We start from the raw sequence: 12,917 nt of genomic DNA, 5'->3' as shown, positions 1-12,917 counted from the left end.
GGGAGAGGGAGAAGCAGGCTTCCCGTGGAACAGGGAGCCGGATGCAGGGCTCGATCTCAGGACCCTGAGATCATGACCTGAGCTGAAGGCAGACGCTTAATGACTGAGCCACCCAGGTGCCCCCATCCTGCATTTTTTGCATCAAGTCTGTCGATGGCAGAGAGAGGAAGAAAGATAGAAAGACAGAGCAGTAACACTGGATGGAGCAGTTGCGTGGAAGGAGAGCTGTCCTCATGGGGAGCTGGGGCAGATGTGAGTCAGTTGCCACTCAGGGAAGGAAATGAGAGAACCCACAGCTGCGAGCCTTGGTTGCTCCACAAAGCAGGAGGTTGGGGATAGGAGAGTGGGTAGGGCTTGAGGAGAGGGAAGGAGATTCAGAGAAGAGCATCGGTGAGTGACCAGAGATAGAGTGCCCAGCAGGGGTCAGAGAATGTGACTGTGGTAATGCTGGTCGGTGCCACATCCTTGTGGGGGACTCACGCAAGTTAGACCACACAACAACAAGAGTAGCTAAGAGCTGAATGGGAATCACCTCACCTTAGTGCCACTACAGCCCTGTGGAATGAGGATGATTATTCCATGTTCCCAGTGAGCCAGTAAGGGATAATGCTGAGAATTAACCAGAGCCTACATCCTCTCCATGCCGCACAGGAGAGGTGACCTCCAGCTGAAGATAGCAATCAGGGAGTCGCTTGCACTTAAAATTCAGGAAGGATTTGGAATCACAGAGATGGAGAGAAGCATGGAGTGGCCAGCATGCTCAAAGGCAGGAAAGCCGGCTGGTCGTGCATGGAGTCAATGACAGTAATAACAGTAGTTGTAATTATTATTATCAGTATTATTTTTTACAGCGTTCTTACTATGCGCCAGGGCCTGCATTACGCAATTGAGGCTCACGATCTTCCGTGAACCCCAAGCAGCTCCGAGGATCACTGACAGTCATGATGAGCAGCAGGTCATGGAGGGACTGGCTGTGGTTGGGGGGTGAGGGCCCCCCACCCCCGGGGAAGTCCTCCTGGGCCGGGCTCAGCATGGACCCAGAACTCGTGCCCACCAGGCCGCCTTCCCTCTCTCCCACCCAGTGATGGCCACCACTCTGGGCCTAAACCACAGCTCCATGTCTGAATTCATCCTCGTGGGCTTCTCCACCTTCCCGCCACGTCTCCTGCCCGTCTTCTTCCTGCTGTTCCTGCTCATGTACCTGTTCACCCTGCTGGGGAACCTGCTCATCATGGCCACTGTGTGGAGTGAGCGCGGCCTGCACACGCCCATGTACCTCTTCCTGTGTGCCCTGTCCACCTCCGAGATCCTCTACACCTTGGCCATCACTCCACGCCTGCTGGTGGACCTGCTCTCCACCCACCACACCATTGCCTTTGTGGCCTGTGTCAGCCAGATGTTCTTCTCCTTCACATTTGGCTTCACCCACTCCTTCCTGCTCACCGTCATGGGCTACGACCGCTACGTGGCCATCTGCCACCCCCTGCGCTACAATGTGCTCATGAGCCCCCGTGGCTGCACCTGCCTGGTGGCCTGGTCCTGGGCTGGTGGCTCAGTCATAGGGCTGGTGGTGGCCACAGCCATTTTCCACCTCACCTTCTGTGGACCCAATGAAATCCAGCATTTTTTATGTCATGTACCCCCTCTCTTGAAGCTGGCCTGTGGAACTGACGTACCAGTAGTAGCCCTGGGTGTGGGGCTGGTGTGCATCACCAACTTGTTGGGTTGCTTTCTCCTCATCCTCCTCTCCTACACCTTAATTGTGGTTGCCATCTTGAAGATCTCCTCTGCTGAGGGCCGGCACAAAACCTTCTCCACCTGTGCGTCCCACCTTATTGTGGTCATTGTGCACTATGGCTTTGCGTCTATCATCTACCTCAAGCCCAAGGGTCTGCACTCCCACGAAAGCAACACCCTGATGGCCATCACCTACACGATCCTCACACCCTTCCTCAGTCCCATCATCTTCAGTCTCAGGAACAAGGAGCTGAAGACTGCCATGAAGAAGACCTTCCTCAGCAAACTCTATCCCTCCAACATCTAAGTGGCCAGTGTGAAGGTGGTTTTAGAAGAAGGTAGAAGGATGACCATACCCTCACCTGTACAATGGGGTTTACAATGTCTGCCTAGTAAGATTGGTAAAAAGATGTGTGACAACACCCATGACATGGCAGGTACTCAATAAATGTGAACTTTTCTTCTTCTTCTTCCCTTGGTTTGTGTCTTGGCTATTAGTTTTATTTGTAATCAAACAGCTTTCGTGAGATATAATCCACATGCCATATAATTCACCCATTTAAAGTACACAGTTCAGTTGGTCTATAGTATATTCAGAGTTATGTGATCATCACCACCATCAATTTGAAACATTTTTGTCACCCAAAAAGGAAACCCCTACCCATTCAGTCCCCATTTCTTCCCCAACTCCCATAACCCCCAGCTATAGGAAACCACTTTTTTTCAGAATATGTTTTAATTTTTAAAAATTGAAATATAGTTGCCATACGATGTTATATTAGTTTCAATTGTACAACATAGTGATTTGACGCCACACAATGCTATTATAATACCTTTGACTACATTCCCTATGCTGTACCTTTCATCCCCGTGACTTACTCATTCCACTTTGCCTGTTCTGAACATTTCATATAAATGCAATTACACTAGGTGCTCATTTTGACTGAGTGCTCTCGCTTAGCACAGTGTGTTCAAGGTTCCTTCATGTTGTGGATGTATGAGACGTTCATTCCTTTTTATTGCCAAATACTATTCCATTGTGTGCACATACTGTATTTCTTTCTTTCTTTTTTTTAATTTAAATTTTAGTTAGATAACATACAGTGCAATATTGGTTTCTGGAGTAGAATTCAGTGGCTCATCACTTACATCACTTACAACACCCAGTGCTCATCACAAGTGCCCTCCTTAATATTCACCACCCTCCTAGCCCATCCCTCACCCACCTCCCTCCATCAACCCTCAGTTTGTTCTCCATCATTAAGAGTCTCTTATGGTTTTTCTCCCCTCTCTCCCTTTTCCCTCTTCCCATACCTTCGTGTGTTTTTTTCTTAAATTCCATATACGAGTGAAATCATATGGTATTTGTCTTTCTCTGAGTGACTTATTTCACTTAGCGTTAGCTCCATCTTGCAAATGACAAGATTTCATTTTTTTGATTGCTGAATAATATTCTGTTGTATATATCTATACCTTATGCGTTCCTCACTCAGTGGACATTGGGGCTCTCTCCATAGTTTGGCTGTTGTTGATAATGGGACATAACTGTATTTCATCTGTCCGTTTATTGCTTGCTGAACTTTTCAGTATTTCTACTTTTTGCTATTTTGAATAATGCCACTAGGAATGTTTGTGTACCCTTTTTTCTTGAATATATGGTTTCACACTCCTGCATGTATACTATGGAGTGAATTTTTTTGATCCAATGGTAACTCTATGTTTAATTTTTATAGAAAGTTCCAGACTGTTTTCCAAAGTGGCTGCACCCCTCTATATTCCCACCAGCCTCGAAGTAGGGTTCAAATTTCTCCACATCTTTGCCAACATTTGTTATTACCTGTCTTGTTATTTATAGCTATCTGAGTGGTAAGAAGTGGTATCTCATGGTGGTTTTGATTTTCATCTCATGATATGTAATGATATTGTGCATCTTATCACATGCTTGTTGGCCATTTCTATGCGTTCTTGGAGAAATGCTGTTGAGGCATTTCACCTATTTTTTAAATTGGCTTGTTTGTCTTTTTGTTGAGTTGTAATAATTCTTCATAGTTTCTAGTTATAAGGCCTTTATCAGATAGGTGAGTTTCAAGTATTGTCGCACATTCTATGAGTTATCTTTTCACTTTCTTGTTGATATTCTTTGCAGTACAGAAGATTTTAATTCTGATGACATCCAATTTATATATTGGTTTCCTTTATTGCTTATGGTTTTGGTGTCATGTCTAAGAAATGATTGCTTAATCCAAGGTCATGGAGATGCTCAGCTATCCTGTCCTCTAAGAACATTATAGTTTTAGCTCTTACATTTAGGCCTTTGCTCCATTTTGAATTAATTTTTGTACATAGCATGAAGTAGGGGCTGAATCTTAGATTTTTTTAAATTAACATAAAATTTATTATTTGTTTCAGTGTTACAGGTCTGTAATTCATCAGTCTTACACAATTCACAGTGCTCACCATAACACATACCCTCCCCAATGTCCATCACCCAGACACCCCATTTATCCCACCCCCTCCACGGCAGCAAGCCTCAGTTTGTTTCCTGAGATTAAGAGTCTATTTATAGATCTTGGATACCAGCCCTTTATCTGTATTGTCATTTGCAAGTATCTTCTCCCATTCTGTGGGTTGCCTCTTCGTTTTGTTGACTGTTTCCTTTGCTGAGCAGAAGCTTTTCATCTTGATGTATTGTATGGTGATTAACATAACATAATAAAATAAAATTTAAAAAAAAAGAGTCTCTTATGGTTTGTCTCCCTCTCTGGTTTCATCTTGTTTCATTTTTTCCTCTCTTCCCCTATGATCCTCTGTCTTGTTTCTCAAATTCCTCATATCAGTGAGATCATATGATAATTGTCTTTCTCTGATTGACTTACTTCACTCAGCTTAATACCCTCTAGTTTGATCCATGTCATTGCAAATGGCAAGATTTCATTTCTTTTGATGGCTGCACAATATTCCATTGCATATATATACCACAGCTTCTTTATCCATTCATGTGTCAGTGGACATCTGGGCTCTTTCCATAGTTTGGCTGTTGTGGACACTGCTGCTATAAACACTAGGGTGCAGTTGCCCCTTCAGATCACTATGTTTGTATCTTTGGGGTAAATTCACAGTAGTGCAATTGCTGGGTCATAGGGCAGCTCTATTTTCAACTTTTTGAGGAACCTCCATACTGCTTTCCAGAGTGGCTGCACTGGCTTGCATTCCCACCAACACTGTAGGAGGGCTCCCCTTTCTCCGCATCTTCACCAACATCTGTCATTTCCTGACTTGTGAATTTTAGGCATCCTGACTGGTGTGAGATGGTATCTCATTGTGATTTTGATTTGTATTTCTCTGATGCCGAGTGATGTTGAGCATTTTTTCATGTGTCTGTTGGCCATTTGGATGTCTTCTTTGGAAAAATGTCTGTTCATGTCTTCTGCCCATTTCTTGATTGGATTATTTGTTCTTTGGGTATTGCATTTGATAAGTTCTTTATAGATTTTGGATACTAGCTCTTTATCTGATATGTCATTTGCAAATATCTTCTCCCATTCTGTCGGTTGTCTTTTGGTTTTCTTGACTGTTTCTTTTGCTGTGCAAAAGCTTTTTATCCTGATGAAGTCCCAATAGTTCATTTTTGCCCTTGATTCCCTTGCCTTTGGCAATGTGCCTAGGAAGAATTTGCTGCGGCTGAGGTCAGAGAGGTTGCTGCCTGTGTTCTCCTTTAGGATTTTGATGGACTCCTATCTCACATTTAGGTCTTTCATCCATTTTGAGTCTATTTTTGTGTATGGTATAAGGAAATGGTTCAGTTTCATTCCTCTGCATGTGGCTGTCCAATTTTCCTAGTACCATTTGTTGAAGAAACTGTCCTTTTTCCATTGGACATTCTTTCCTGCTTTGTCGAAGATTAGTTGACCACAGAGTTGAGGGTCCATTTCTGGGCTCTCTATTCTGTTCCATTGATCTATGTGTCTGTTTTTGTGCCAGTACCATACTGTCTTGATGATTACAGCTTTGTAATAGAGCTTGAAGTCCGGAATTGTGATGCCACCAGCTTTGCTTTTCTTTTTCAATATTCCTCTGGCTATTCGGAGTCTTTTCTGGTTCCATACAAATTTTAGCATTATTTGTTCCAGCTCTGTGAAAAAAGTTGATGGTACTTTGATAAGGATTGCATTAAATGTGTAGATTGCTCTAAGTAGCATTGACATCTTCACAATATTTGTTCTTCCAGTCCATGAGCATGGAACGTTTTTCCATTTCTTTGTGTCTTCCTCAATTTCTTTCATAAGTGTTGTATAGTTTTCTGAGTACAGTTTCTTTGCCTCTTTGGTTAGATTTATTCCTAGGTATCTTGTGGTTTTGGGTGCTATTGTAAATGGGATCAACTCCTTAATTTCTCTTTCTTCTGTCTTGTTGTTGGTGTATAGAAATGCCACTGATTTCTGGGCATTGATTTTATATCCTGCCACTTTACTGAATTCCTGTATGAGTTCTAGCAGTTTTGGGGTGGAGTCTTTTGGGTTTTCCACATAAAGTATCATATCATCTGCAAAGAGTGAGAGCTTGACTTCTTCTTTGCCAATTCAGATGCCTTTTATTTCTTTTTGTTGTCTGATTGCTGAGGCTAGGACTTCTAGTACTATGTTGAATAGCAGTGGTGATAGTGGACATCCCTGCCGTGTTCCTGAGCTTAGGGGAAAAGCTCTCAGTTTTTCCCCATTGAGAATGATATTCGCTGTGGGATTTTCATAGATGGCTTTTATGATATTGAGGTATGTACCCTCTATCCTTACACTGTGAAGAGTTTTGATCAAGAAAGGATGCTGTATTTTGTCAAATGCTTTTTCTGCATCTATTGGGAGCATCATGTGGTTCTTATTCTTTCTTTTACTAATGTATTGTATCACACTGATTGATTTGCAGATTTTGAACTGACCTTGCAGCCCAGGAATAAATCCCACTTAGTCATGGTGAATAATCCTCTTAATGTACTATTTGATCTTGTTTGCTAGTATTTTGGTGAGAATTTTTGCATCCATGTTCATCAGGGATATTGGTCTGTAATTCTCCTTTTTGATGGAGTCTTTGGTTTGGGGATCAAGGTAATGCTGGTCTCATAAAATGAGTTTGGAAGTTTTCCTTCCTTTTGTATTTTTTGGAACAATTTCAGAAGAATAGGTATTAATTCTTCTTTAAATGTTTGGTAGAATTCCCCTGGGAAGCCATCTGGCCCTGGGCTCTTGTTCGTTGGGAGATTTTTGATTACTGCTTCGATTTCCTTGCTGGTTATGGTTCTGTTCAGGTTTTCTATTTCTTTCTGGGTCAGTTTTGGATGTTTCTACGTCTCTAGGAATGCATCCATTTCTTCAGATTGTCTAATTTGCTGGCATATATTTGCTCATAATATGTTCTTATAATTGTATTTCTTTGGTGTTGGTTGTGATCTCTCCTCTTTCATTCATGATTTTATTTATTTGGGTCCTTTCTTTTTTCTTTTTGATAAGTCTGGCCAGGGGTTTATCCATCTTTTTAATTCTTTCAAAGAACCAGCTCCTAGTTTCGTTGATCTGTTCTACTGTTCTTTTGGTTTCTATTTCATTGATTTCTGCTCTGATCTTTATATTTCTCTTCTCCTGCTGGGTTTAGGCTTTATTTGCTGTTCTTTCTCCAGCTCCTTTAGGTGTAGGGTTAGGTTGTGTACTTGAGACCTTTCTTGTTTCTTGAGAAAGGCTTGCATTGCTATATACTTTCCTGTTAGGACCGCCTTTGCTGCATTCCAAGGATTTTGAAGAGTTGTGTTTTCATTTTCATTTGTTTCCAAGAAATTTTTTAATTCTTTAATTTCCTGGTTGACCCATTCATTCTTTAGTAGGATGCTCTTTAGCCTCCATGTATTTTAGTTCTTTCCAACTTTCCTCTTGTGATTGAGTTCGAGTTTCAAAGCATTGTGGTCTGAAAATATGCAGGGAATGATCCCAAACTTTTGGGACTGGTTGAGACCTGAGTTGTGACCCAGGATGTGATCTTTTCTGGAGAATGTTCCATGGACACTCAAGAAGAATGTGTATTCTGTTGCTTTGGGATGGAATGTTCTGAATATATCTGTGTAATACATCTGGTCCAGTGTGTCATTTAAAGCCCTTATTTCCTTGTTGATATTCTGCTTAGATGGTCTGTCCATTTCAGTGAGGGAGGTGTTAACGACCCTTACTATTATTGTATTATTGTCAATGTGTTTCTTTGATTTTGTTATTAATTGGCTTATGTAATTGGCTCCTCCTATGTTAGGGGCATGAATATTACAATTAGATCTTCTTGTTGGATAGACCCTTTAAGTATGATGTAGTGTCCTTCCTCATCTCTCATGATAGTCTTTGGTTTAAAATCTCATTTGTCTGATATAAGGATCACCATCCCAGCTTTCTTTCGATGTCCATTAGCATGGTAAATTGTTTTCCACCCCCTCACTTTCAATCTGAAGGTGTCTTTGGGTCTAAAATGAGTCTCTTGTAGACAGCATATCAATGGGTCTTGTTTTGTTTTTCTCCAATCTGATACCCTGTGTCTTTTGATTGGGGCATTTAGCCCATTTACATTCAGGATGACTATTGAAAGATATGAATTTAGTGCCATTGTATTGCCTGTAAGGTGACTGTTACTGTATATTGTCTGTGTTCCTTTCTGGTCTATGTTACTTTAGGCTCTCTCTTTGCTTAGAGGACCCCTTTCAATATTTCTTGTAGGGCTGGTTTGGTGATCGCAAATTCTTTTAGTTTCTGTTTGTCCTGGAAGTTTTTATCTCTCCTTCTATTTTCAATGACAGCCTAGCTGGATATAGTATTCTTCGCTGCATATTTTTCTTGTTTAGTGCCCTGAATATATCATGCCAGTCCTTTCTGGCCTGCCAGGTCTCTGTGGATAGGTCTGTCGCCAATCTAATGTTTCTACCCTTGTAGGTTACAGACCTCTTGTCCCGAGCTGCTTTCAGGGTTTTCTCTTGGCCTCTGAGATTTGTAAGTTTTACTAGTAGATGTCGGGGTGTTGACCTATTTTTATTGATTTTGACGGGGGTTCTCTGTGCCTCCTGGATTTTGATGCCTGTGTCCTTCCCCAAATTAGGGAAGTTCTCTGCTATAATTTGCTCCAATATACCTTCTGCCCCTCCCTCTCTCTTCTTCTTCTGGGATCCCAATTATTCTAATATTGTTTTGTTTTATGGTATCATTTATGTCTCGAGTTCCCCCTTTGTGATCCAGTTAGTTGTTTATCTCTCTTTCTCTCAGCTTCTTTATTCTCCATCATTTGTTCTTCTATATCACTAACTCTCTCTTCTGCCTCATTTATCCTAGCCGTTAGAGCCTCCATTTTTGATTGCACCTCATTAATAGCCTTTTTTATTTCGACTTGGTTAGATTTTAGTTCTTTTATTTCTCCAGAAAGGGATTCTCTAGTATCTTCTATGCTTTTTTCAAGCCCAGCCAGTATCTTTATAATCGTCATTCTGAACTCTAGTTCCGATATCTTACTAATGTCCATGTTGATTAGGTCCCTGACAGTCAGTACTGTCTCTCATTCTTTTTTTTTGAGGTCAGTTTTTCCATTTTGTCATTTGTCCAGAGAAGAATATATGAATGAGAGGACAAAATGCTAAAAGGGTAACAACAACCCCAGAAAAATATACACTTCCAGAAAGTGGCAGCTTTTCTGTTCATAGAATTGCTGCTATTCTTTTCTTTCATCTCCTGTTGAGTTTGTAGGTGTTCAGAATGATTTGATAACTATCTAGCTGAATTTCTGGGACCAGACGAAATTTAGGTCTCCTACTCCTCCACCATCTTGCTCCTCCCCTCTGCTTTTTGGGTTTTGAGTATGAGAAGTTCTTTAAAGATCTTGGATACCAGCCCTTTATCTGTAATGTCATTTGCAAATATCATCTCCAATCCCGTGGATCTCCTCTTAGTTTTGTTGACTTTTTCCTTTGCTATGCAGAAGTGTTTTAACTTGATGAGGTCCCAAAAGTTCATCTTTGCTTTTGTTTCCCTTGCCTTTATTTTTCTATTATTATTTTTTTAATTTAATTTTATTATGTTATGCCAGTCACCATACAAGACATCATTAGTTTTTGATGTGGTGATCCTTCCCTTGCTTTTAGAGACATGTCTTGAAAGAAGTCACTGTGGCCGATGTCGAAGAGGTTACCGCCTATGTTCTCCTCTAGGATTTTGATGGATTCCTGTCTCGCATTGAGGTCTTTCATCCATTTTGAGTTATCTTTGTGTATGATGTGAAAGAAAGGTCCAGTTTCATTCTTCTGCATGTGGCTGTCCAATTTTCCCAGCACCATTTATTGAAGAGACTGTCTTCTTTTCATTGGGTATTCTTCCCTGATTTGTCAAGATTCATTGACCATAGAGTTGAGGGTCCATTTCTGGGTTGTCTATTCTGTTCCATTGATGTATGTGTCTGATTTTTTTGCCAGTACCATGCTGTCTTGATGATCACAGCTTTGTGATATAGCTTGAAGTCAGACAATTTGATGCCCCCAGCTTTGGTTTTCTTTTTCAACATTCCCTTGGTGATTTGGGGTCTTTTCTGGTTCTATACAAATTTTAGGATTGCTTGTTCCAGCTCTGTGAAAAATGTCGATGGTATTCTGATAGGGATTGCATTGAAAGTGTAGATTGCTCTGGGTAGCATAGACATTTTCTCAGTGTTTTTTTCTTCCAATCCATGAGCATGGAATATTTTCCCATCTCTTTGTGTCTTCTTCAATTTCTTTCATAAGTGTTCTGTAGAGTCTAGAGTATAGATCCTTTACCTCTTTGGTTAAGTTTATTCCTAGGTACCCTTTGGTTTTTGGTGCTATTGTAAATGGAATCAATTCCTTAATTTCTCTTTCTTCAGTCACACTGTTATTGTATAGAAATGCAACTGATTTCTGTGCATTGATTTTGTATCCTGCTACATTGCTGAATTGCTGTATGAGTTCTAGCAATTTTGGGGTAGAGTCTTTTGTATTTTCCACATAAAGTATCATGTCATCTGTGAAAAGAGAGAGTTTGACTTCTTCTTTGCCAATTTGAATGTCTTTTATTTCTTTTTGTTGTCTGATTGCTGAGGCTAGAACTTCTAGTACCATGTTGAAAAAAAGTGGTGAGAGTGGCCATCCCTGTCACATTGCTGACCTTAAACGAAAAGCTCTCAGTTTTTCCCCACTGAGAATGATATTCGCTGTGGGCTTTTCATAGATGGCTTTTATGATGTTGAGGGGTGTTCCCTCTATCCCTATATTTTGAAGAGTTTTAATCTGGAAAGGATGCTGTATTTTGTCAAATGTTTTTTCTGCATCAATTGGGAGGATAGAGAGAGGTTCTTCTCTCTTCTTTTGTTAATGTGCGCTATGACGTTGTTTGATTTGCCATGTTGAACCACCCTTGTGTCCCAGGAATAAACCCCACCTGGTCGTGGTGAATAATCTTTTTAATGTACTGTTGGATCCTATTGGCTAGGATCTTGGTGAGTATTTTGGCATCCATGTTCATCAGGGATATTGGTCTGTAATTCTCCTTTTTGATGGGGTCTTTGTCTGGTTTTGGGATCAGGGTAATGCTGGCCTCATCAAATGAGTTTTGAAGTTTTCCTTCCAGTTCTATTTTCTGAAACAACTTCAGTAGAATAGGTATGATTTCTTCCTTAAATGTTTGGTAGAATTCCCCTGGGAAGCCATCCGGCCCTGGACTCTTGTTTTTTGGGAGGTTTTTGATTACTCTTTCTATTTCCTCCTGGTTATTGGTCTGCTCAGATTGTCTATCTCTTCCTGTTTCAGTCTTGGAAGTTTATAAGTATCTGGGAATGCATCCATTTCTGCTACATTGCCTAGTTTGTTCGCATATAGCTGCTGGTAACAAATTCTAATAATTGTCTCCATGTCCTTGATATTGGTCATGATTTCTGTACCTTTCATTCATGATTTTATTAATTTGGGTCCTTTCTCTTTTCTTTTGTCTAAGTCTGGCCAGAGGTTTATTGATCTTATTAATTCTTTCAATGAACCAGCTTCTACTTTTGTTGATCTCTTCTACTGTCCTTCTAGTTTCTATTTCATTGATCTCTGCTCTAATCTTTATTATTTCTCTTCTCCTGTTTGGTTTAGGCTCTATTTGCTGTTCTTTCTCCGGGTCCTTTAGGTGTACGGTTAGCTTGTGCTTAGGGATGTTTCTAATTTTTAGAGAGAGGCTTGGATGGCTATGTACTTCCCTGAAGGACTGCCTTTGCATTATCCCATAGATTTTTGGACCAATGTGTTTTCATTCTCATTAGTTTCAATGAATTGTTTAAGTTCTTCTCTAATTTCATGGTTGACCCATTCATTCTTTTGCAGGATGCTTTTTAACCTCCAAATGTTTGCGTTCCTTCCAAATTTTTCCTGGTGGTTGAGTTCCAGTTTCAAAGCATTGTATTCTGAAAATATGCAGGGAATAATCTCAGTCTTTTGGTATTGGTTGAGATCTGATTTGTGACCCAGTATGGGATCTATTCAGGAGAAAGTTCTGTGTGCCCTTGAGAAGAATGAGTATTCTGTTGTTTTAGGATGGAATGTTCTATATATATCTAAGAAGTCCATTTGGCCCAATGTGTCCTTCAAAGGTCTTGTTTCTTTGTTGATCTTCTGCTTAAATGATCTGTCTATTGTTGTGAGTGGAGTGTTGAAGTCTCCTACTATTAATGTATTATTATCAGTATGTTTCTCTTTTTGGTTATTAATTGGTTTATATAATTGGTTGCTCCCATGGTGAGGGCATAGATATTTTGGAATTTTACCTCGCAGTATACCTTCTCCTTTCTAGGACTTCATGACATCAACTGGGCAGGTGACATCTTGGATAAGCCTCTTCAAAGAGGGCCAGAAAGGCAACCACAGGTGGATGGATGGCTCAACCCCCACCTACATGTGAGTCTCCCTGTCTGTGGTGCAGGTGCCCCTAACCACCTACGACAGTTCCCCACCCCACAAGAGACTGGCAGGGCTTTTGAAGAGTGAGTTTATGACCACTCACTATTTACCTGCAGCAACTCCCAAACAACATGCCACACTTTCTCCCATAACAGCTATTGTTATTTTGTTACTTGTGGAAAGTATTCCCATTTAAATGCTTGAGAAACAATGGATCCAATGCCAAACT

General features: G+C 40.8%; 1 protein-coding gene across 1 annotated transcript; it reads left to right on the top strand.

The window, feature by feature from the left end:
* Positions 1–1,084: 1,084 nt before the first annotated feature.
* On the top strand, positions 1,085–2,044 carry LOC116629231 (olfactory receptor 10H2-like). Its single transcript, XM_032399537.1, has one exon. The coding sequence runs from the start codon at positions 1,085–1,087 to the stop codon at positions 2,042–2,044; it is 960 nt and encodes a 319-aa protein (XP_032255428.1).
* The last annotated feature ends 10,873 nt before the right edge of the window (positions 2,045–12,917 follow it).

The sequence above is a fragment of the Phoca vitulina genome, unplaced genomic scaffold (assembly GCF_004348235.1).
Source record: "Phoca vitulina isolate PV1807 unplaced genomic scaffold, GSC_HSeal_1.0 scaffold416, whole genome shotgun sequence".
Lineage (NCBI taxonomy): Eukaryota > Metazoa > Chordata > Mammalia > Carnivora > Phocidae > Phoca > Phoca vitulina.
Note: the sequence above shows the minus strand (reverse complement) of the source record. Positions and strands in the feature narration are given on the sequence as shown.